Raw genomic sequence first — 26825 nt, 5'->3', positions numbered from 1 at the left:
TGCATGTAGAGGGAGAAGGAACGGAGTAGAATCACACGCGGAGGGAGAAGGAGAAAATCGCACGCAAAGGGAGAAGAAGTAGAGCAAAATCGCGTGCAGAGGGAGCAGAAGCATAGCAGAATCGCGGAGACAATGTTTCAGAACTTTAGGTTAGGGTTTTGTTGCGAACCTATTCAGGAAAATGGAAAAAATGGAATGCCCAAACCCAAAAAAAAACCTGGGCCCAAACCCAAAAAAATGGAAAAAGAAAAGAAGCCCAAAACAAGCACCATGACTACCATGACCACTGTAAACTGTCATGCCGTTACCGCCATATCGGCCGCCATATGCAAAATGGTGGACCTGCGCCATACAGAGGCCAAATGGCCATAATGGAACGCGGAAGCCGCCGCCATATCGCTATAGCGCTGTTATAGCACCACCATAACCACCATTTAACAACTCTGTCCTAAACAGAGGACTTTTTTAAAGAAAGCCAGAACTAATATTAGCTCTATGCTAATGACTTTGGTTCTTTGCTGATGCTAATGTTTTCCACTGGACCTTTATTTGGAACTAATACTACTCTCATTATCATTTTTAATTTTTCCTTGTAATTTTTGTACCTATGAGGACCATTGTTGTTTAGGCTTAGTCTCGCTGTTGGGCTCATTAGTCATGTTTACAAAAGGGGAACTAACTGAATGGTTAAGTGGCAGTAAAAGAGTGGGGAGGGTTATGCGAGAATCATGCAGTGGGACCTAAAGGGGGATAGATAAAATGGGTATATAATTATATATGGAGGAAGGGTCACCAACTGAAGAGGGAATTGTTATGAGAGGTTCGGGTGGTGATTTTGAGGATAAGCTGGCCCTTCTCATCAACTGGGTGTTGCTTTCTTGTTTACTTGCTTAGTTGCCACTCCATATATTGTAAGTAGATTATCTCCCTCCTTAGTCTTTTTCACCTGATCAGAGATAAATGTCAGTACTAGTTCAGCTGTTTCTCTTATTTGATACCTTAGTTCCTAACGCTTCAACATTTAAATAGAAAGTGGAGGATCCTGGAAGGGGGATTGTATATTGATTGCTTATCAAATTTTACGAAGAGTTACATTCTTTGATTCCTAAAATGCATTGATTAGCTATGAAGCACCGACTTTGGCATCGGCAAGACTAAAGTCTAAAACATGAAACACGGGAAAATGATGTACACACACACACACACACACACACACACACACACACACACACACACACACACACACACACACACACACACACACACACATATATATATATATATATATATATATCATAAAAAAATTATTAAATTGATCAACATAAGAGGTATCATTATTATCGAAAAGAAAATTCTACAATACTAAAACTTTGTTGCTTAAAAAATATTAACAATCAATTTCCTAAGATCATTAATAAAGAGTCACAAAAGAATAATTAGAATCCTTATTGAAAAGATAAATGTAAAAGAAAAATAGGGAATTTATTTATCAAGATTCTGTTTTTAATTTTTAAGAGATTGGTAAAAAAAAATGTGATCACATCCATACCTTTGTCTAGCCATTTAAGATGTGTTTGAATCATGTTGAGGCCTAGAAAAAAAAATAGACATCGCAAAAATGTTTGACATGTATGTTTAGTTAGATTTATTTCACTTTATAACTCATGTTGTACATTAAATTTTAATGATCCAATTATTAAATTAAAAATTTTGAATGCATAAATCATGTTTGAATTTTAAAAAAAAATTGAACAGTATTTGATATTTCATTTTATTAATTCAAATCAATATATAAAATCACACACACACACACACATTTAAGGATAACATGATTGTGCTTGAAAAATGAATGAGAAGGTGAGATAGGTAGCATGATTGTGCTTATGGATAGAACAACTCTAATCAGGAACAAAGCAAAGTTGAGAAAAGTCAAGTACGACCGTGCTTAGTGGCAACAGGGCTGTGCTTGCCTCTGCTCTACTTAGCATGACCATGCCAAAGGTTAACATAGTCACACACGCTTAAGGGTAACATGATTGTTCTTGAAAAATGAATAAGGTGAGATAGGTATCATAATTGTGCTTATGGATATAACAATCCTAATAAAAAACAAAGTAAAGTTGAAAAAATTCAAGTACAACCGTGTTTGGTGACAAAGGTTAACATAGTCATGTTGGTCAACTCTACTTAGCATGTCCATGCCAAAGGTTAACATAGTCATGTTGGTCCACTATTGGCAGAGACTACCTTTAGGACTTAGTTGTTGAGAGGGAAAGGAATAAAATATTGAGATAGTGAGTAGGGATGAAATCTTTAGCATAATCAATTTTATATATGTATTGTGAGATTTTATAATTAATGAACTTAAGAACATAATTTGAGATTGAAAAGTCTAAGCAAAGTGCTTAGTAAGTTGAAAAGTTGTGAGAATGCTTAACCAATTAAGATGTGAAGATAGTTGAAAGTTAAGTATGATAATTGAAATTGTTTGAAACACGTGATAATATGGCATGTATTAGTGTGGATTTTGATGCTATAGAGGTCCTCAATGGTCAATTGATTTAGATTTTTGGGGTCAACTTAGTTTGGGAATCCCAATAACACTCTATGATGAGTATGAGTGGATCTAGCATGACTATGTGACCCTAACTTGCCCTAGTGGATCTTCCTGTCAGTGAAAGTGTTTGGTGGCAAGCGCCTTTGGCCAAATGGTCTATTCACTAGCATGTGCTATTGGGCTATCATATGAGATTTCAATTGACAATTGTTTTTGAATGGTGTCATATTCATAATGCATTAGACCATGAGACATTGTACCCTACATGTAATATAAATTCTTTTGATGTGTTTTGGATATAAACTATCATTGTTATTATTATGTTTGTATGTTGTACTGTCCAACTTATTTCATATTGGGAACACAAGTAAGATGTATCTCACTCCTTTTTTTGTTTTCCTTGCTTCTACTTGGGTTGAATGCAAGGTTATCAGTAAGGTTATACGGCGGATGGCGGCAAGGACCTTTAAGTGCCATATTGCCATGGCGGTATATGGCGAACATCATGGCGGACAAAAAAAATGTATATATATATATAATATGATGCAAAAACAGAAAAATAACAAACACATAGTCACATATTAAAAGAAGGCGGCGGCGATGGAAGAACTTGAAGAAGGAGACTCGTGGAAGGAGAAGGAATGGGGCAAAACTTCACGTGGAGGGAAAAGGAGTGGTCACACGCGGAGGAGCAACGGTGGCGCGCGGAGGAGCAGCGGTGCCACGCGGAGGAGTAACAGTTGCCATGGAGGAAGAACAACCAGTCTCGCGGAGGGAGAAGAGAATAACCCATCGCGCGTTGGAGGTGCTGGCGGCGACTCTCGTCGTCGGCGACAGCACGTTGGTCGTGCACGGAGGGAAAAAATTAGAAACGATTGAAATGTATGCGCAGAAGATGAAGAATCGCATGCGCGGCGGTTCTCGTTGTCGGAGGCGGCGGCAAAAGCGGCGGTGGCAGACAGTCTCGTCAGATGCGGTGGTTCCAGCGAGTGTGCGTCGTGCACAGAGGAGGAGAATCAGACCTTCAACTTAGGGTTCCTTTGGCACGTGCGGCTACCCTGTTTTGCAACATAATGGATCCCCCAACTCGGAATAAACCCGGGCCCAAACCCGAAAAAAAAAATAATAAAAAAAATAGCCCATAACGGCGCCATGACCGCCATGGATGCCATCCACCGCCATGCCATTTACCGTTGTGGCGCCGCCATACTCAAAATGGTGGACCCCCGCCATTTTCAGCCCCAACGACCATAACGGATCGCAGCGGCCGCCGCCATACCGTTATGGCGCCGCCATTGCGCTGCCATCCCCGCCATTTGACAACACTGGTTGAATGTCAATTTCATGTGAGGATCAACTAAATGTTGGGGTTGGTAGGTTTAGACCTCCTAGGTTGTAGTTGAGTACCAAACTCCGATAGAATTTAATATAGAGGTTTGGAATAGTTTTACATGTTTGGTTGATTTATGTTTTTATATTATATATACCTTAGTAGTTTATTTCATAAACTTTGAATGAGTTTTTGGAATGACAAGTGGATATTTTAGTTAATTGTTATTGGTTTTATCATTACACAGTTTAAGTTTTATTTAAAACATCTGCCTATAGTTTGAATGTGAATCATTTATCTTTGTGAAAAATATTTATAATTTGTATTTAGAAAAATTTTTTATTGTAATTTTAAATTTGATTATGATTTTTTTATTAATTAAAAAATTATATAAGGGATATAAATTGTTATAGACTGACTTAGGCTTATTAAATTGCCAAATTGAAACAAATTGATGCAATTGTGTTGTGGGACACCTTTTTAAGAGTTCAACTCAATCTATCGTGTCATGCCATTTTTGACACCTTTACAAGAATGACATGTGACACAATGATGAGATATTTCATTCATCTCATTATCATTTAATGAATCTTTTCTAACAAAGATCCAAAATTTAAAATAAAAATATTATAGAAGCTAAAATGATTTAATAACTTTTTTAATTTAAAAATTATATTATGTATATTATAGTGATTAAAAATATATTTAAATTTGAAAAAATAAATTAATTTGACAGAAAAATATTTATAGAGTTTTATATTGTGAAAAAAAAAACTTGGGCACGAAAAGTCATGTGTTAATGTGTTCTATAATGTAGCGAGAAAAGTAAAATTCATTAGAAAAACATTTTATGATTTTGTTAATTAGTTTAATACAGTTTTAGAATTACCAAACTAGCATGGTTCCTGTGTCTTAAATATAACAAATGATTAATGTAACACCCTGATTTTCATAAAATCATATTAATAATATGTCAGTATTTATTTAATGTTTTAATGTATTTATTAAAAGAATTTTTAATATTATATAGTTAGTAAATATGAGTTTTATTTTTATATAAATGTATGTTATTTTACTAGAAGGGAGAAATATATATTATATTATTCATCTATTTTATATTATTCATCTATTTTATATTATATTATATTATATATATTATAAAAATAATTTTTAATTAATATTTGAATTATTTGCTATAAGACTATTTTCATGAAAAATATGTTTTATGAAGAATTATGTTTATGTTGTTTATTAAAAAGAGGAAATATGTTTAATTATTTTATGAGAAGGGAAGGAGGGACATAGTGGTCTTTTGCTAAATAGTATTATTATTATTATTATTATTATTATTATTATTATTTATTTATTTATTTTTAAGAAGGGAGTTGTCAGGAGTTACTTTTCACGCTTCTTATTTCTCCGGACTAGTCTCTTATTTCTTTTCTACGTGCTCTGAAGACTCGAGAACCAAGAGGAGGAGATCATTGGGGAACTGCACACACTTCATCTTCTACTCATCCAGGTAAGGGGGGAGTGAAATCTCACTCAGGGGTGTGGGAATAACTGTTGGATAGCAAGATTGCCCCTAATCCCTTGCCTAATAAGAACAAACACTTTATGAAAGTTTTCTAGCTTGCTTTTTGATTGTTCTGTTGCGTTCCTTGTGTGATTCTGAGTGTGAATATGCGTTCAATTTCAAGAATAGATATGTTTTGATATAGATTAAAGTGCTCTATGGGTTCCTACGGGAAACCTTATGATAAACAAGCACTTTTATGAAAGTTTTTTGTTTTGCTTTTTGATTGTTTTGTTGCGTTCCTTGTGTGATTCTGAGTGTGAATATGCGTTCAATTTCAAGAATATATATGTTTTGATATGGATTAGAGTGCTTTATGGGTTCCTACGAGAAATCCTATGAGAAATAGGCAAATTTTGAATATTTTCTGTTTTGCCTTCTGGGTTTTTTGTTGTGTTCCTTGATGTTTGCGAGTGTAAATACGTGTTTAATTTCGAAAATAGACAAGTTTTGATATGAATTAGAGTGCTATGTGAGTTCTTGTAGGAAACCCTATGAAGTGAAATTAGGGATATAATCTTTGGATGAATTTTGAGGCATTATATATACAGTTGACGATGGATTCGTGCTTTGGGTAACATTTGGAGTGTTTTGACCTATTGAAATAATATATTACTTGGCTAGTTGTAAACAAATGCATGAAATCATGAAGTTGGGTTTATGACCTTTATGCTTCATATGTTATAAATTGCGAATTGAATGTGTATTAAGTTGAATAATTTCCTGTAATGGTTTGTGTGCTATTCTAATGTATATGCCTATGAGAAGTCCCTTGTATAAGGCTATGTGAATATGAGACATGAGACATCATGATATGTGACAATGAGGCATGATATATGAGTAACTATGACAAGTGAAATGATGAGTTAATGAAGTATGAATGTGTGACATGCATCATGTGAATCTATGTGACGGGTACGATGTGGAGTACACTGTTAGGAAAGGCCCTCCTTGTGTAACAGCTTGGGGAAGTCCTAGGGGATAGTGCGGTTTGGATGTCTGGATTCCGCCCGTTTGTGAGCACGAGACGTAACTTGTGCAGCTTCGCTATCCCAACCAGACCCTAATAGTACATCCCTCTAGTTGAGAGTGTATGGGTAGCTCCCTGCATGTACTCCTAGACTATCTTAGGTGTGTTGTTTAGGCAGCACACCAGTGATATGGAATATGTGATTGGCGCCACATGCATACATTTATGAGTTGAGTTCATGACATCATTGCATAATGAGTGACTGTGTATGTGCTACTAATGCATGTATGACTTGGGTCGTTCTTGATTAATGTGTGCTTTGTGTTGTGCTTTGTTATGATTTGTGTGTGTGTTGTCTGCCTGTTATTTTTACACGTTAACTCCTATTTCTCTTTGTATGTGTTTAAATTGTGTTGCAGGTAACCATCAATATGAAGATGTTGGTGATGAGGCATAGGCTTCAATTAGGCGTGCTTTGATAGAATATGTGACATCGAGACATAGTTAAGCTTAGTTTATTTCATTATTGTTATTTTGTTTTGGAAAAACTCCTGTTCCATTTTCATGTAAATTCCGCATTTGACCATGATTTATGTTTACAAATGTGAATTCTCTACTCTTATGTTAGAGGAACTATTGTCTTAATTCAAAAGATTGATTTACTCTGAGAATATGTTTTTATAATTATTGTATATGTATGTTGGGGTAAAGGGTGTCACAATTAATATGTTCTTTCCACTAAAGTAATCACTTTATTGAAATATATTGATTTTAAAAATTTATTCTTAACAATTAGATAGCTTGGTTTGAAATAAGATTTTTTCTATTTTTTGTATTCTATATTCATTATTTCTACACAACCTTTTGTATTCAAATCCACCATTTTTTATTTTATTTTATTTATTTATTTTTTACTTATTTATTTTTATGTTTCTTATTATTTATTTATACTTGTTTTCAATGTTTTCTATGTAAATTTTTTTCGTTTTTTTTTTTTTTTGTAATTCTTAATTTTTTTTCTTTACCAATTTCTAAATTGATGAATTATTTTGAATTGAGGGTTTATTTTGATTTATCGAAAATAAATCCTCAATTTGAAAATTGTTAGAAAAATGCTTAATATGTTTTAAATCTTTGTGAATATTGTTTTTTTATTTTAGTTCTTACATTATTTTTTTTTATTTTTAAATCCTTAATATATATTTTAGTGTTCACTTCAATCCTTATCATTAACTATAGTTAGTTTAGTCCAAACCAAATTCATCAAAACCAAACCATTCCAAATTATAGTTAGTCTATTGTTAAAATGATTAACAAAATATAAAATATTGATTAAGATAATTAATGTAACAAATAATATTTTAAATTAAGATAATTAAATTATTTTTACATGCATAATTTAGTTTATTAAATATATTTATTATTTTATATAAATAAGATATTTATACATAATTTAATTTACAATTACTTTTTATTTTTTAATATATTATTATTTTTAATATATTTACAATTTAATTTAATAAAAAGAAATAATTTTCATTATTTTTTTAATATCATTCTTACATTTCAATCTACTAATTTATTTTTAGCATTATACTTTTTTCAAAAATTGTAATTTACTTATACACTTATAATTTTTTTTTAATATTTTACTTCTATCTTTACAATCAATCCAAATTAATAAATTGAAATTTTAAAATAGCATTAAAAGTAAGATAATAAAAATATGTTATGAATATATAAATAAATTAAATATTTTTTAAGAGAATTACAATATTAAAAAAACTTAACAAATTGAAAAGTAAGAATAAACTTAAATGTAATAAAATTCACTATTCATAATATATTAAAGACTAAAAATAAATTATAAAAATAAAACATATACAATTATTTTCTTTAACATGACATTAGTAGGAAGTATTATTTTTGAAAATAGTGCCCAATCTTTGTTAGAGATCAGGAGTGTAAACAAGTAACTATTCTTTTTCTAATATAGTATTTTTCATACTTTATTTATATAAAACAATAAATGTATTATTTAATTTACTTATGCATGTAAAAATAATATAATTATCTTAATTTAAATTATTCTTTTTTATTGAACTAATTGAAATTATTTTTTTATTATTTTAATTATCTTAATTAATATTTTATTAACAATTTTAGTGCTACACCAACTATGATTATTTATAATGACTAAAAAGAACAGTACAAAAATGCTAGTGATCTAAAAATGACATAAAAATTTTACAAAGACTAAAACAATATTTGTAGAAACTTAAAAAAACATATATAAGTGAAAGAAATTTGAGAATTACAAAAATGCTAAGATAAAAAAAATATAGAGTAACAAGCTATTTCAACTAAATAACCTTCTTATCACTATAACAAAATGATTTTTTAAAACTCAATATTTTAATATTTCATTTATTACATGTTATTATTTGAAATTTAAAAACTTACATGAATTATTATTTTAATTTATAATTAATATACATGAATTAAAAAGGTAAATTAAGAACCCCTTACTACCATTCCCATCAGAGATGGTCTTTTACTCACACGAGGAGTGTTACCCATTTTTAATTTATTATTCTTAATATCCTTCTTTTTATCGATTAAAATGTTATTAAAATATATAAAATTAAAAAAGTCATTAAACAAAATACGAAAATTATTAAATTATATATTTCTTAACAAATAATAAATTTTAAGTAAAACTTAAAAGAATGTAATATAAAGTATATCAGAAAGTGTTTAGGGGTGTTTCTCTTTACACCATTAGCGTTTCAACTTTCAACGTAAGACATTTTCCCATTTCCTAAATCATCGTTGGAAACTTTCTGCGTTTTGAAAGTAGCTTGAGCAATTGCATTGTGGCCTATTATAACATTTTGTCAAGATTCTTTGCAGCGAAGAGGAAGTGGTTGCAGCGTTGAATCGCATACCCTGTTATGGTGTGGAGCATCAAATATCACTTGTTCCTAACACAAACTTCTTGAGGTGCTTCAGATTGAAGCATTGAAACCTGTAAGTGTGTAAATGGTGCCTAATTTTCTCATTGCAAGATTAATTGCATCATCATTAACACGCTACAAGAGCACCCATTTCCTATTGGGTTCACATTCTCTGCTGCAACACAAACACAATGCTTCACTTTTTCTCTTCAATTCATTCACTTCTGGTGCAATCCACCCCAAAGGTGACACCTTTACAGTGTCTTACTTGGTCAACTCATGTGGGGTGTCCCCAACACTGGCCAAGGAACTCTCCAAAAGGGTCAATTTGAAAACCCCAGATGGCCCAAATGCTGTTATTGATCTTCTCAGCAACTATGGGTTCTCCAAAACCCAGATTGCAAAACTTGTGGAAAAGCATCCCTTGGTGCTTGTTGCAAAGGCAGAAAATACCCTTTTGCCTAAACTCAAGTTCTTGAGATCTATTGGGGTTTCCAATACTGATCTTCCTAAGATTCTGCTTCGAAACCATGCTATATTGATGTGTAGCTTGGAAAATTTCCTCATCCCACGTTATGATATCCTCCGGGGTATAGTTCAGGATGATCAGAAAGTTGTTAGAACTTTGAAAAGTGCTGCAAATAGTATTATATATTCTGACGTGTTGAAAACCTTGGTTCCAAACATTAATGTTTTGAGGCAATCTAGTGTGCCTCAGGCTTCCATCTCTCTCTTGATGGTCCATTTTCCTTGTACAGCATATATGAAGCATTCCAAATTTTTGGAAGCTCTCAAGACAGCAAGGGGAATTGGGTTTGATCCATTGAAAAGAAATTTAATATATGCTCTCGTTGTGCTTTTAAATACTAACAAAACAATGCAGGATTCAAAGTTTAAGGTTTATGAGAGGTGGGGTTGGAACCACAAATTGGCTCTTCAAGCATTTAGGAAGTTTCCCGTTTTTATGATGTTGTCAAAGGAGACATATTAAAAAAAAATGAGTTTCCTAGTGAATGATATGGGTTTGCCATCAGAAGATATTGCTGAATATGCTCAGGTTCTGACATACAGCTTGGAGAAGAGGATCATCCCTAGATTTTCAGTTATTAAAATCTTGCAATCAAAAGGTCTGCTTAAGAAAGATTTGCACTTCAGTACCTTTATGTGCATGAATGAGCAAAACTTTTTGATGAAATTTATCATCAATTTTCAGAATGATTTGACTCTCTTATCAGATGTCTACAATGGTTTGATCAATCAATCATCAAAATGAAATATGGTCTCTGAAGGTTTTTGCAGACTGTAGTCCTAACTTTCAACGTCTTCGTTTGAGTGCTAAATTGAACTGAGTTTCATTTACTTTTACTTTTAATATCATTTTACGATTTTTTTTTTCTTTGGTAGAGGGACTTTTGGTCAGATTTATAACAGATTGGTTTTATAATCAAGTGTATGAATCTGCTTATTGGTGATTTTCATTTTCAGTATTTTGGTTTCTTTATTTCTATTCATTCCAGACAACACATTAAAAGATGAGTTCTTATGTATTTGTTAGCTATGGGTAATTCTGATGAAATTTATCTTTATCGCTACCCTTTTTTTTTTTTTTTTCCATTTTAAATGTGTTTATCCATTATGGGAAACATTTGTTTCATCTGAGTTTTGTTCTGTCATCACATAACCATAGTATACTTATTTTTATTTTAAATAGAAGTGACATGTGATAGGCATGTGTACGTTTCAAACTACCATGAACTGTATAAAAAAAAAAATATCTTGGATGAAGTCCCTTATTTATTAGAGCACGCAGAGGGGATCAGTAACCAAAGTCAAAAGGCATTAGCTGTGCTTCCATTATCATTGTTTGATAAATAAATTCTATTAAGATGTCTTACTATCATGTAGCCGTTTCAACAAAAAACTGTCCCTGTATCTTGTTAGTGCATACTGCTACATGAAATCATGAATACATTTAGATTTGAACTTTTTGTCAACTGCGGGTGATCTTTATGATTTTGATAGGTCCAGAGAGTTGTGAGTTAGAAGAGTTCAGCAGTTTAAGTTATAAAAATTGAGAATTAGCTTAAATACGGAGAGAAATTAGAAAAGTGGCATTTTATAGTGGCGAATTCTGTTGTAAGAAAGGGAGAGTTTAGCCCTGTTGTAATAAAGGGGAAACTTTTAGAAGGAGAATTCTGTCCTTTGGATCTGAGTTCCAAGCATGTTTAAATTATTTGGGAGCAACTAGAAAATAAGGGGAGGTTACTTCCACAAATAATATTGGTAGTCAAAGTCAGTATAATTGATGAAGAAATGAAGATATTTAAGAATAATGTACTAAGGGATTTAGTAGAATCGACTTTTATGATCAAAGATTGGGAGTTTTGCTATCTCTGTTTATTCAATCATCATGCCCTTTGCATTAAGCCGAAAGCTATAGCTAATGGTATCATGGGTGCAATTTCATTTTCTTATATTTTTTAGAACTTTATTTATCTTAAGGGGTTGCATTTATTACAGTTGTCATGGGCCAGTATGTTAACCCATTGAATCCCAAGGTTGATGCTGACCAAATAAGGCCAACCACTCTCTTGTGTGTGAAATACAAGGCAAACTTGATGCTAATGTTGGTCCTATGTTAATGACTTTGGTCCTATGCTGATGCAAATGTTTTCCTACTCCTTTATTTGGAACTGATTTGTAATTTTTGTATTTGAGGAACATGTTTGTGATGCATATTTTGGCCTTGTTCTTTCAAAATTTAATTTTAAAAGAAGGAAATGAATTGTGACTTGTGAGAGATTGATTGCTAGTCACATTTTATAAGATGAACATTCCATGTTTTCTTTTCTCAAATATGTTGATTATGTCATATTCTTACTCTAATGCTTTTATACAATGATGTTAGTTTGTTGGGTAACTATGGAACATAATTTTGCCAGTTTTGTAGATGATTAACATAACATTTTTTGGACCAAGTAGTTTACTCCGATGAAGATGCTTTTTGGAGGCTTATATTCATTAATAGAAACTGTACCGTGAGGGTCTCCCACAGACCAACCAAAGCAGGTCGGCAAAATGTCGATCTGACATGCTTTTCGGCGATGGTCTCCAACATCGGAACAGAAACGTATTTCTAAGCGTAGTGAAATCAAAATGACAAGTTTATTTTGTCACTCCCTCTCGAAGAAACTTTGTAACTTGGGGATAGTATTGGCTCTATGTATATATGTGCGTATGTCTCTCTCTCTATATGTGTGTGTAGTGGTAGCTTGCTTGATTGAAGTGATATAAGAGGATGATCGTATATCATAAGCTTGAAATGTTTACAAGGAGTTTTCGTTTATTTTTATGCTTTAATTTGGTTGAGTTTGTGCTCTTAGATATTGCCTTTGTGAATTTTGTACTTTCTTTCATACTGAATCTATCTATTAAAAGAAAGAATAGCCTTCCTACTATTCACTTTTTTTATTATTATTTTGTGGAGTCATACGCTTATGTCAATGTACCAATATCAAGTAAATATCTTTTTAGGGAGACACTACATCTAACATTTTACTAAAATTGTTTGGAGTTAGGCAAAATCTACGATATACCCATATGTCATACCCATACATCGTGTGGTTCTTGGGTCGAGCAATAAAATAAAGTGTAATTTTTATGCGGTTTATTAGTGAAGAAATAAAAGATACCGTTAAATATATGAATAATTAAATTAAACGATTCATATTTATTTGGTGATAAAAAATTTATTAATGTATTAATTTTATTTTCTGATAGTAAATGATTATCTTGTTAAAAAAAAAATTTGTTTGATCATCCCTTTCCAAATTCAATCATTTTGTTCAATTCCCTGCTTATTCTGTGTTGTGACAGTGCTGAGGTTTAGGTTGATCTCAACACCAACAAGGTCTTTGTGTGCCTCAGGTTGGTTATGCTTCAGAGTTTGGAGCTTGACGGCAACAACGACGACAGCGGTGAAGGCACCTTTAAGGGTTTGAAGAAGCTAGCATCGTTCACGAAGATGTTAACATAATCGAACACGAATAATGGCGGTGGGTTCTCTGTGCCATGGTACTACACGTCGTTCTAAAGCATAGAGCTTGATGGTGATAACAGCGAAGACACCTTAGAGGGTTCAAAGAAGTTGGTGTCATTTGCAAAGTTGCTGACATAGTCGGATGCAAACAATGGTGATGGGTTCTCCGTATCGCAGTATTGCGCGAAGATGATATTCTTGTGATGGACTACTTGGACCCTAAACCTTTAGCCCCAAATCCCTAACAATTCTTCCTAGTGACTTGATTTTGACAACGACAACAAACCTTGACTTCGACAACAATTATGATGTTGACACTAACAACTTTGTAACACTCCTCGCCATTGTTCTCGACTTAGAGCACTGCATGAAGCTACTAGCAAAGGTGGGTGCGAATCTGCACAACTATGATCGGAGTAACGGCTTCGCGACGTTACACATGAGTATAGGTACATGTGGCAAATTTGCTTTTAGATCTTGGCTCAGATTCGTTAGACAGCCTCGACTTGGAGCACTCCATGAAGCTGCTAGCAAAGGCTGGTGCAAATTTGCACCACCACAAACGGAGCGACAACCTCACAGTCATGATGACTAGTGCGAGGAAGATGTTGAATTACAAAAAAGAAAAGGATATTTTTAGTAATTTTAAATAATTTAAATAAAAACTATTATTGTTTACTTATGCAGCGGTGGACAATATGTTAAACTTGTCCAATGTAGTAAGCGCCTATGAGTTATATAGTTTACTGGATGTGAATTTTAATGTTTGAGCCAATTTTTTTTTGTCATAGAACTGCACTTGCTATCTATAAATTATTAATTAGTAATTCAGTATGTTAGTTTCTAAATCACACATTCACAAACTTATCAATAACATGATTCGTCATTTTCTCTCTACTCATCACTTTTCACAAAGATAGCTCTATTTTAAAATACTTGATTATTTGAATATTTTTATATCTTTGATTAATATCATCATGTTAATATGTATTTTTTATTCCTCATCTATTTGTGCAAAGCCTAATACAAATTTTCCTCCACTTAAATGATATATATTCAAAAAGATACAAAAAGTTATGATGTATGGCTATCATTTTAAATAATAAATTTTGATTTGATTTTCAATATTACCTTCATTTGCGTTTATAGATTTAAAATTAAATTAAGATGTATTTTGGTATTCATATTTTTTTTAAAAGAAAAAGCTTAAAGTTATCAAAAGTTCAGATATTGGATTTTTTTTTTACTTTTTAAAATAAGTACTTAATTAATTTGATAAGATTATTTGAATGATAATTTGTATAATGTTTACTACATTTTATTTTGTTTTAAAGGTATTTGATTTTTTTTAAATTGGACATTTTAGTTAATTATTCAAGAATTATATCAATAATAAGGTAAATTCTCTGACGGACCACTTGAACAAGTGGTCCATGGGTGGTGAATGAATAATGACCGTAGATTAAATGTTAAAAAAAGTAAACGGTTGAGATTTAATTTAATGAGTAAGTTTTAACAATTGCAGAGTAGTCCTTTGAAATTTGTTATTTAGGGACATTTTGTATTGTGTAGGGTTCCGTTTAGCAGGTGGGTTGTTACGATTGTGGCGGTAGTTTGTTGGCAACCATGGGTGAAGTCGGCCGGCGCACGGTGGTGGTGTTTTGTTTGTCGCAGTCTGCAACCCCTCTGAAAATCCGTTTGAGTGATTTTTGAGAGCTAAAGAAATGGGTTGTAAAGAACGAAGCGTTTTGCAAATGACAAAGGCATTATGCATTATTGGTCGGTATTTTAGTTTCCGTGAGGCGGAGATTTGAGGTAAGGGGTTTGTTGATTGTGGAGTCGGAAGAGCGGATTGATGATGCGTTAGTGGAGGGTATTGCGTAGAAGAAGAAAATTGTGGTGGGCTGAACATCGTTGATGGCTGATTTTTTTGGTTTTGTTGTTTGTTTACATTTTTGTTTGGTTGTTATACCTTTTTTTTAATTGTAATTTTAAGATAACATATGTGGTGGTTTAGAGGTTGGTGAATGTAGGGTTAGAGTTTGGTTTTGTTGAAAATTGTGTTTAGGGTAATGGTATTATTTGTTGAGCATTGAAATATGTTTGTTACTCGATTTCTTCCGTTTTTGCAAAAAATGTTATTGACAAATTTGATGTTTGTTAGATTTGATTATATGAAATATAGTTTTACATGAATGGAAGATAGTGGGGCGTGGTATGCAGAGTAGGCGAAGTCAGATTGAGGAAATGCAGTGTGAGGTTGTATTTTACAGACATGATGTTGGTGGGGCTTTTGAGCAATTTTAGGTACGTTATTGTTTTAGGAAGTTTATGAAGTTGATTCATGATTTTGTGTGTATACGTTTGTAATGCTGTATGTGCCCCCATAGATTGTTAAACAAAAAATTTGGTTAGTTGAAGCAGAGAATGCAGAGATACAGCGACAACTTAAAGAACGTGGAATAAGTAGGCAGACTTTATGAGGATGTGGTCGTGATGGTTAGCTTTTTGTGTAATCCTTAATCTTGTGAATTATTGTAGAATGTTGGGTATGTTAGCAGAATACAAATTTTGTGATAGTTTTCGAAGTGGTTGATGAATGACGTTTGTAGCAGAATACGTTATTTTGAGGTGTGTTATTAATATTTACAAAAGTTGTGGCCAAATGAATTGATGGTTTAAGGAGAATGGTGTTTAAAACTGAGGTTGATTATATTTGTCTTCTTAAAGAAGCATTGATTAGGAATTATAAATGATATGTAGCAGTTTGATGAAATGAAGATATGTATTTGTTAGTTGATATTGTATGTTAATTTGTTGAAACGTGAAATTGAACAGATTAGTTAGTATGGATTTGGTATGGGAAGTATATATTTTTTGGGTTGGTTATGTGAAATATGATAGATAGGTTATAGTTATGGTCATTTGTGTCCTAAAGTGTGGTTTAAGTTAGAATGTGGTTTTAGTTGAAGAACATTTAGGATGTAAAACATTTACAAATGAGACTGGTTGCACGTATTTTGGGTGATGTGGAGAATTGAATGTGGTTAGTGTATGTTGGTGGAAGCGGTTTGAAGTTGCATTATGTGGTTGTAAATATAGATTTTAAATATATTGGTTCGTTAAATTTTGATACTTGGTAATCGGGTATAGATTTCTGCATGTTTGTAGCAGATGAAATTAGTATTTAGGTATTGATTGGAAGTTGTTAATGGCATAAATACTGGTTTAATATTGTCAGTAATGAATACTTATTAAAAGCATGTGATTAAAAATGGATTCATGTGTTTTTGGATGTAGAATATAATAAAAAGCATGTTTAAATAGTACATTAAAATTAGAATTATATTAGATTCATTGCATTTAATAAATCACAAAATATGATACACAAAAATATGATTGTTTGGCTGAGTCTTTGAAACTTGCGAAGAAAGTTACAATTATATTGGATCTGTTGCAATATATATATCCAAAAATGGAATCAAAAAATAATTGGGCCAAGTGATAGTAATTTTTTCTTCCAGAATAAGGATCCAAAAATGTGCAGCACAGCCTATGATATTAATCCTAAACGTGTAGGTTGATTCATGAAGTTGTTTTTTCTGAATTGAATTTATGATAGTCCAATACTTTGACAGAATTCCGCAGCTCTGATGTGGATGGTGCGTTTACATTCATTATGATCACCGGAAACCAAATCTAACGCAATTTTCATTCGAACAGTTTCTTCATCAAGGCTCTGAAAATGTGACATTGTTTGACATATATTAATATGCATAAGTAAAATAAAATGTAATTTGAAATGTATTGCATTATTTGCTCACCACTTTGATTAAGTTTGGTTGAAATGCATATTCCATATCCATCCATTGTAAAACCCAAATAATAGAGTTGTTACTGTTATGCATTGGAAAAAAAAATTGTCAATGTAAAATTCATTACGAACAAAAAAATGCAAAGTAAATTAGTATTGGTTACCTATGGCCACAATTTGGAACTGCCCTTCCTTGCAAAATATCCCAGCTTTCTCCATGTACTAATTCTTTAACAAAATGTTGAGGATAAAAACTTGATTCCATCATTTGTATTATGACGTTGGACTGAAAGAGGAAAAAAGTATGTATAAAATTGATAGTGAAGTTAGCATGGTTGATTTATTTGGAGTTAATTGTGACACTATTCGCATCATGTTGTCACGTCTATGAGCCATTCTTTCCTCTTTCAGATAAGAATCCAAATGGTATATTACATTGTCTTCTAAGCTAAGAACCATCAAATACCAGTGTCCGCTATATTCCTCAATTGGCACATATATCTATGAAAAGCAAAATATTGTATTAAATGGGTAAATCAAATGTAGTTAAATAAATAGTTTAGTATTTCATTTGAAAGAAATATGGAATGCAGTATACATATTTTAATTTTTTATATGGTTTCATCTAGTGTTTAACATATGTTTCCAATAGGTCTTCAATTGTGTCTCCTTCAATGATAGCTCTCTGGAAATATGACAATTTTGATACATGTTATTAGGTGTAGTAAAGAAGGAAAACTAATGATGAAAATGTTGATAATAGATGTTATTTCAAGTTTATAATTGTACATTTAAAAGAAATGATAATTAAAATTACAGTATTTTAGTGTAAAAGTTATATGATAATATTTACAAATTGGGAAAATTATTAGTCAAAAAACAAAAGTAAAGTGTATTGGGTTGTGGACTTGGAAAAAAAAGAAATGTTAGAAAAATAATAACAATGAAAGGTTACCGCAAATTCAGGAGGAAGAGACCAAATGGTTTGGTCAGTAATCTTTTCCTGCATATCAGTGATCTTCATTGACATCCAAGCAACAACCTAATGAGGTTAGAGAGCAGAAAAGGTAATGAGTATTGTTGTAGATGATTAAACATTATGAAATATTAACTTTATACGTATACCTGACGTTTGATTTTATTTCCAGGACTTAAACATTGTAATTATTGTCTTGTAACCTCTATGTAATTCATTTTTAGGAGTACTTCACTACAAGAAAAGAAATACAAAAATAAGTAAAAAAAAATTGTAGTTGTAAATATTTAATATAGGATGAAGGAGTTATGGAAATGGTAACCTGAGTTTATAGTCAGGGTAAAAAATATAGGTGCATAGTCGTAATTGATCTTTTGTTAATGCCATGTCTTGGGTAGGCCTAAAAATTGACTACTACTGTTCTGAATTATACCAGCTGCCAAGTATTCCTGAACCAATTTGTCAATCTCATCTTTCTGTTGTTTAGCATACCTGTAGGGTCTCTTACTAATTGGCCCAACTCTTGGGACTAGAGGAATCTGATGGTCATGACCCGGTCTGCTAGGAGGTAACTCACTAGGTTCTTGAAATAGGTCAGCAAACTCCTCCAATAATTTGGCAACAGTAGGAGGGACTTCAGCAACAACAGCCTGAGTAGTAAGAGAATTTAGAAGACCACCTTGGCCATCACACACTTGTAAAAATGACAAATGAACACCAGTTTCCATAGCTTTCTCCAATTGTTGTTTCTTAACTGTTTTCAGTCCCGAAGAGGCTCCTCTCAATACATGTCTCTTTCCCTGAACATAAAACTCCATCTGCAGCTTATTAAAATTCCATACAATATCACCCAACGACACTAGCCATTCGACCCCTAAGACCAAATCACAGCACCCTAATGGAATGAGCAACATATCAGAAGTGAATTTGGTTTGTTGGATTGTCCACTGAAATCCTCTAACTACTGCAGAAACATTTATCTTAGTGCCATCTGCAACAACCACACTCAGGGAATCAAAAGCATCAATCCTGCAACCCAACCTTTTAGCTACCTCAATGTCCAAAAAATTGTGGGTACTGCCACTGTCAATCAGAACATGGAGAGGCTTCTTTTTGTGGTAACCAGTCACACGCATGGTTTGGAAATTGGCAATTCCGGTGATGGCATGAACATAAATTTGGGGATCTGTAGAATTGGGTCCCATGGAGTTTCCTAGCAACACTTCGTCCTCCTCATTATCTTGTAACTCATCCACTTCCATCACATGCAACTGCAGTTTTTTATGGCTTAATCCATGCTCGGGAGTAAAGGGTTCATCACAGAAATAACATAACCCTTTTGCCCTTCTTTCACTCATATTAGCAGGGGTTAAAGTTTTAGAGGTCTGTTGTTTTGATTTGAAGGTATCTTGAATCTTGGAGGTAGTCTTAGAGGGTGTGGGCAATAATGGTGGCTTGGAAGAAGCCTCGAATTTAGATGGTTTAGTCCAAGATTTAACCACAAATCCATTTACAGTTACTGCCTCCTGCATTTTCGCTAATGTGAAAGCGCGTCTCACCGAATTTGGCTGAAACATCCTAACAAGCATTTGAACTTCTTGTTTAAGTCCCCCCAAAAACAACTCAGCCTGTGCTCCTCATTCAAATCCAAACGAGATACAATAGCATCAAAGGCTTCATGATACTCCACTACCGATCCTTTTTGTCTTAATTGCATCAATTCTGCCATAGGATCATCACATACTTCGCCAAATCTTTCAATCAAAATTCTGGTGTATTCTGACCAAGGAGGTAAGTTTTGCAATCCCACTAATTTCACATAAGAACTATGCCATTGAAGAGCTTTCCCCTCAAAATGTACTACCGCCAATCTTACCTTAAACTCGTCAGGAGTATTATCAATAGAAAAAAACGTATCACATTGAATTAACCATTGTTTAATGTCCTCACCTAAAAAACGAGGGAAGTCGATTCTAGCGAGATGTGTTCCACAAGAATAGGCTCGACTTGGGTTAGCCCCAGCTGGTGAATGAATCGCGGCCAAACTGTTGTTATGAAGAAGCTCTTGTATTTTCTGCGTCATCGATAGGGTCAATGACTGCGTCAATGACTCTTGAAGAGTTTTCTGTATCGACGTTGCCATTTCCATCAATCTTGCATCAATCTTGGAACCAATACGATTTTCCACGCGATCCTCAATTTCTCGTTCAAGAACTCGATTTCGTGTAGCATCCGCCATGGTTGGGCACGCGGGAAGGTTACAGGCTGATACCACTTGTTATGGTAATTCTAGGATAGGAATCGAAGAATTACAGAAACAGATTAGGGAGGCCAATGAAGAAAAGCCTCCGAATTTTAATAGAGAGAATTGGAGGTTCAAGAGTGTTATTGCAAAATACTGATGGCCTCCTCAAGAGGGTCCTCTGCTATTTATTCATATAACTGTCCAACAGCTTCCCAATTGAGGAAGTTCGTTATTCTAACTATTCATTGACTAATTACAATTGAAATACTCTCCTATTGCTTATTTACAAAATATCCCGTAACAAAAATCTTGTAAAATTGTCTTTGTTATACTCTGAATTAACTGAGGATCCATTGCAATCACTACAAAATATGCCTCATTTGTTGTTCCTTTACATTGGCCCCTATGCCTATGAAGGTGAAAGTTTGTATTTTCAAAAAGGGGGGTTTCAACGACTAAAGGAACTACGTCTCAAATATTTATTCAACTTGAATTCCATCAATTTTGATAAAGGAGCACTGTGTTCTTTGGAAACACTTGAACTTTCCAAAATACCCAAACTCAAGAATGTGCCTTGTGGCATCCAACACTTGGAAAAACTTGAAGTTCTCAATCTATTTAATATGCCACGTGAATTCGAGCAATGCATTGCTCCTAATGGACGACCAGAGCACCCAAGCATCCAACATGTGCCCCTTGTAAAATTTACTGATTACTTCAGAAAATGACCACGCGTTATTCATCATCACTCAATACATCAGAATTCATAAAAAGGTATAGCTTTTGTTCCTAATATTTCTGGTATGAGATTCAGATTACATGTATTTATGTGTCTCTTTATTCTTAAATTACTCTTCATTAAAATTTGATATGGTGAATAATATAGAGATATTGAAAATTGTACCGGAAGGACCCTATCAGCCACGTGGATCGGCCACGTGAACCGGCACGTCATGTCCTATCAGATATTGACGCAACTCAGGTAACATCTCGGCTCGGCCACGTGGATCGGCCACGTGGACCGGCATGCCATATACTATCAGATGATACTGCTCGAATACCACTTCGGTCCGACAGGGGACTAAGAACTGTGCTCTTCCCCTATCGGCTCGGCCAGAAGCCGAGAGAGGACGTTTCGGCCGTGTTGTCTCGGCTCGGCCATTAGGTGAACTATTAGAACGACGATTATGATTAGTAAGGATAAGTACATGATTAAGACATAATCAGCCAATTAACATCGTATTACCTAATTTGGTAAATGTCAGAGAAGGCCCACCATGCTCAGGCCCATGTCAGGTATTATAAATAGGTCACACGTAACGAGGTAGGTCACTATTCATTTATTGCCCTAGAAAATCGTGCATATCTTGACTTGAGCGTTGAAGTGTCTTTTGCAAGTACCTCCCCCCTCCGAAGAATCCACCTAAAGCTCTCGTTCGGCCCTCCTACACCCCAGAAGACTACGAGTGTAGCCTCAAGCAGGTACAAAAATAAAACATCGATTGAAATTAAATAAAGTAAAATTAATTAATATTTACTTCTATTTTAGACCAACAAATATATATATGATAAAACAAATTTATACTGAAGACTCAAGGAGTAAAGGGCAATATTTTTTTCCTTTCACTTCTGTATACTTTTTAATTAAAATAATCTTTGAAAGGATGAGTAAATCATGTAGCTTATTATCATACCTTTTAATCCAGTAGTTGTAAAGCTTATTCCGTAACATAAGGGTCGATTTTGTACTTTCAGATTAATTTTTGTTTATATTAAAATAATGTTAATTTGATTAGAAAAATCATGTATCATGAATATAAATTAATTTTTGATATCAACTTTGGGGCACTGCGTAAATCATCTCTATATATAAAAAAAATATTTTATTTGATTTCTTAAGATAGAATATGTAGTTTTGAGTCTTTTATTTGTTGTCACCTTTTATTTTATTTTTATTCTACACCACATATTAAAAATTATGGATAAGGTCATCTAGTTTGTAACAATAAATTCTGTTATTGTTTTGTTCCCTTGAGAGATATTTAATAATAATAAGAAAAAAAAAAAAACTCACTGTCAAAAGTCTTGCCATTGTAATGTTCTCAACTAATATTGTGCCATTGAATTTGTATAGGAATTGGGCTTCAAGTCTTGCCATTGTAATGTTCTCAACTAATATTGTGCCATTGAATTTGTATAGGAATTGGGCTTCAAGTGTTTTGAAATTTGGATATTCTCCAAATTGCAATTTCAACATTGGCGCTGTATCTTTTCCTTTTAAAGTTGGCTTTGGTCGTTGCATAACAAGTTTGTGGAATTGTCTTTGGACTCTCTTTAACTTGGTCATTTGAGATAATTATGATAGTTTGTCATGTATAATAATGTATGAAGCGTGTCATGACATGTGTTTCAAGAATTGCGTGATCTTGTTTTCTAGAATAAAAAAATAAAATAAAAGATTTCCATATAATTTCTTGTTGTTTTAATTTTCACCACTTTATGTCTAATTTTTATTTTAATGCTTTCTACTAAATTTTTCCCTACCAACTTTCTCTTATGGATAGGAAAAGTGGTACTCGAATATTAGTATGATGGAGTTATTAATAATAGTACTTGTCTAGTGGATAATTAATTGATATAGTGAGAGACTGGAATCAATAGGGAATAGAGATTGTAACTTTGGACTGAAAAATTACAATAGTGGGAGACTTCAGGTCTTTCAAATACTTGTGAGGGATACTTTCTGTTTTTTATTAATTTTTTTTATCTCTAAATTAGTTCATATATCAATAAGATATTAAGCTAGAGTATGAGGTTTGTCTTAAATATATTTACACTTTTTCCGATTTATTCTAAGCCAATTCTATCAATATTATTGTGGATGATTTCTTTCAAAGGCTGATTAAGACAAACCTCATAGTAAAAACAAAATGATAAGGAAACAATATTGTAGATGATCTCTTTGAAACCTAAACCCTAAAGTCTGATTAATGAACATAGTAAAAACAAAATGACAAGGAAACAACAAAATGGTTATTATAGAAATCATATAATAACAAAATTGAAAGATATCTCTAACTAAATTAACTTTCGTTATTTATAGCATGACGCTTTGACTCTGCTTCACTAGTAAAACTTTTTTTTTAATAAGTTAATAGATATGTTAAAATATTATAAACTTAAATTAAGTATTATATATTAAATACAAATGATTCAATATTTGAGGGTACACTGATTATAAACTTAACTTCGTTTAATAATCATCGTCTGTTAAAATAAATGCTTCTTTAAACAAAAACTGTTCTCTAGGATGACAAGTTGAACAATATGATTTTTATCTGAAGATAGTTTTGATAGACGATAATTATTGGAAGAAGTTTTCAATGGATTAGATTAACCAAATAAAGTGCGTCAGAAACAAAATTATTTCAAGTATTTTTATAGTGGTTCACTCAAACTGAGCTATGTTCAGTCTCCTTCAAATGAAGGGTTCCACTAGATAATCAATGAGGTACAAGTATTGTTTGTTCAGTCTCTTCAGGCTCGCAGTGAGTATTATACACCACCCAGGTCACGACCACTCCTGGTCCCAAGTATTCTCAACCACTTTTGGCTCGTCAGCTTCACTCCCAAACGCTAGTATTCTTTACTCAGCCACTTCTAGCTCTTAGTGAGTATTCTCGACCAACTCCTGGCCCGTTGACTTCACTCATCAACGCTAGTATTCTTTGATCAGTCACTTCTAGATCTCAGTGAGTATTCTCAACCAACTCCTGGCCCATTGACTTCACTCATCAACGCTAGTATTCTGTGATCAACCACTTATGGCTCCTAGTGAGTATTCTCGACCAACTCTAGGCTCGTTGACTTCACTCATCAATGCTAGTATTCTTTACTCAGCCACTTTCTACCTCGTAGTGAGTATTCTTTGACAAACCTCTCCAGGCTTTACAAGTATTCTTTCCCTAGCCTCTTCAGGCTTTACAAATATCAACTGGACATGTTTGGTTTGAGTGTATGGGTTACTCTAATAGAGAGGATACAAAGGAATATACACTCACTAAGGTATGCAACCTTATTCTTTACAAGGATTGAGTGTTTGGTCTACTTTCACAGAGAGGATACATAAATTGGTACACTCACTAAGGTTTTGTTCCTAAGATGTTGATGGAATCATAATTGGGAATGCAAGAGGTGACACACTCAAAGATCCAAGAGGAGTGGGCTAGACATGGAAGATTGGGCCAGTCAAGGCTTAATGGGCCCTATGGGCTTGGAAGGCCCAAACCAAGTTTCAACATGGGCCTATCTTGTTATTAACATCCTTATTATATTTTTGTTAACCTAGTTTGAATATATTTTGGTCTTGTATTTTGGACCACATAGAGTAGCATTTTAGGTTTTAGGCTAGTTGGGCCTAGTTTTGGGCTTCATGGGCCTTTGGGCTTTTGGTACCCAATATTGGGCTCATTTTCATTCTTGTAATTTTTCCTTTCCATTGTATTTGTTTGGCCATTGTATTTAGGCCATTAGAATAGGAAAATACAAAGAATACTTAAGTGGACGGATTAGGCTAAATTAGGGTTAATTTGGAAGTCATTTAAGTTGCATTTGAGTCACATGTTCCTCACCACTAGTGGCTGAACGTGTGCTTACTCAAATACAACCCTAAATGCCATCTAAATTAAATCTAAATGCATTAGACACCTAAACCCACGGACTTGCACATGTGCACCTAAGTTTGAATTCAAATTTCAAATTTGAATTCAAACTTTAGGCGCCAATTTTGTGTAACCTTGTTTAGGCTCCAATACTACTCAAATTCGTGCATACTTAAGTGATTCTTTCCCTCATTGTACTCACTTTGAATATTGAATGAAATTTGAGAGCCTTTAGTGCTGAGTTTCTCCTTTCAAAGTCACCAAGAGTTCACCTCAAAACCTAGGAAGTTCACCTTCTTCCTTCTCTTTGAAGTGAGTTCTCCATTGATCCTTGAGCTTGGATGCTTCCATCCAAGGCTTAAGCCTCTTCCATCCATAGCCTAGGAAACCTTAGATCCGAAAATCTTCCTTCCTTCAAGTGTCTTACATTCGGATTTTGAGCTCCATTGAAGAGGTCCAAGCTTTGGTGAATCCGAGGAGAAGAACACCTATCACTTCTCCTAGTGTTTGCCATCATTTTTGGTATCAAGAGCAAGGTTCTTCTTGGAGATAAGTTTCCTTAATTTTTTTGGTCCGTTTGTATTGTTGTCTTTGTGTTCTTGTGTGTCTTGTTTGAGTTTCATTTTTGGATCTATATGTTTTAAATCATCTTTTGTTCCATAGATCCATTGGTTGATTGTTTTTGAATTTTCTTCCACAATCAACATGTTTAGGACCTATTTGCTTGTGCTTATTTTTGCTTTTATTTGAGTCTCTCCATTCCTTGTATGTGTCCGTGATTGGACCTCATTCATTGCATTAGAATTTTTGTTTTGAATCTTTGTTTTGTCTTAGAAGTTTGTGTTTAGTCATTACATGTTGCAAATTCCCTGAATAGCATGTTTAACCTAGTTTTATTTTGAATTTTGTGTCTACATTTTTGCTCTCGGTTTGTTCTCATTATTGCCTACCTATATGTGCTTTTTCTTTTACCTTATTGAGTTCATAATTTGCTATTAGTTCTAGCAAATTTCTTTAGAGTTAGGTTTCCATTGTGTACTTAAGTTTTCAAATCACTTTCCATTGAAAAATCTTAAGAAAAAAGTTTTGTTACCTATAATTTCAAGTGTTTAACCTACTTCTAGTGCACTTTTCTTGTGGATTCAAATTTTATAAAAAAAAAAAGAGTTAAGAGACTGAAAAACAGAGGCAAAAACAGAGCCTAAGGTTCAAAAAGTTCAAAAAGAAAGAATACAAAAGGAATCCAAAACAAAACCTAAAAACTAGTGCACTAGTTTCTTTGTTTTCACTTGAATTTTGACCTAACTTGTAGTCTTGGTTTCTATAGCTTGGAATCGTAAAAAAATTTGAAACAAAAGGCAAATACCTTCTCTGGAATCTTAATTTGAATATAGAAAAAGAAATAATAAAAAAAAAATATAGAAAACAAATTAAAAGGAAAAATCCGAGAGGTGTACAAGCTGAAAAATCTACTTGATTCCTTGATATTGTTTTGACTACTATTTGTTCTATACTTATCCAATTGTTCTCAAATTTTTTGTGTTTTGTTCATCTACTCTAGTACCTATCTAGGAACCTTCCTAACTGTGTGCTAGCTTTATTTGGAGTCTTAATTTTCAGTTTTACTTGTTGAACCTCTTTGAGTCTTGTCATATACACCTATTACTCTTCATTTTTGGTATAAGTTTTTCAAATTTTGC

The 26825-nt window shown here is 33.2% G+C and overlaps 1 protein-coding gene, 1 long non-coding RNA gene and 1 pseudogene across 4 annotated transcripts; 2 read left to right on the top strand and 1 right to left on the bottom strand.

Annotated features, from left to right (window-relative positions):
• Positions 1-9346: 9346 nt before the first annotated feature.
• LOC145954332 (uncharacterized) lies at positions 9347-12736 on the top strand. Of its 2 annotated transcripts, none has more exons than XR_014431537.1 (2): positions 9347-9463; positions 12373-12736. It is a non-coding gene; the product is annotated as an uncharacterized LOC145954332 (long non-coding RNA). The 2 variants fall into 2 exon arrangements; XR_014431536.1 differs by having other exon boundaries at positions 12333-12736.
• LOC109815377 (uncharacterized) lies at positions 9457-12736 on the top strand (annotated as a pseudogene).
• Positions 12737-15827: 3091 nt separating this feature from the next.
• LOC114916981 (uncharacterized) lies at positions 15828-21447 on the bottom strand. Of its 2 annotated transcripts, XM_083068352.1 has the most exons (6): positions 18542-21447; positions 18369-18453; positions 18199-18285; positions 17408-17529; positions 17254-17326; positions 15828-17168 (listed from the first exon to the last, which is right to left on the bottom strand). In XM_083068352.1, exon 1 carries the CDS (start codon positions 19806-19808, stop codon positions 18597-18599), a length of 1212 nt encoding a protein of 403 aa, XP_082924478.1. In that variant the 5' UTR covers positions 19809-21447; the 3' UTR covers positions 15828-17168; positions 17254-17326; positions 17408-17529; positions 18199-18285; positions 18369-18453; positions 18542-18596. The 2 variants fall into 2 exon arrangements, with proteins under 2 accessions (XP_082924478.1, XP_029130601.2); XM_029274768.2 differs by having other exon boundaries at positions 17254-17529.
• Between the last annotated feature and the right edge of the window lie 5378 nt (positions 21448-26825).

The sequence above is a fragment of the Cajanus cajan genome, chromosome 2 (assembly GCF_000230855.2).
Source record: "Cajanus cajan strain Asha chromosome 2, NIPB_CcT2T_4, whole genome shotgun sequence".
In the NCBI taxonomy this organism is placed as follows: domain Eukaryota; kingdom Viridiplantae; phylum Streptophyta; class Magnoliopsida; order Fabales; family Fabaceae; genus Cajanus; species Cajanus cajan.
This window is presented reverse-complemented; position numbering and strand designations above follow the sequence as displayed.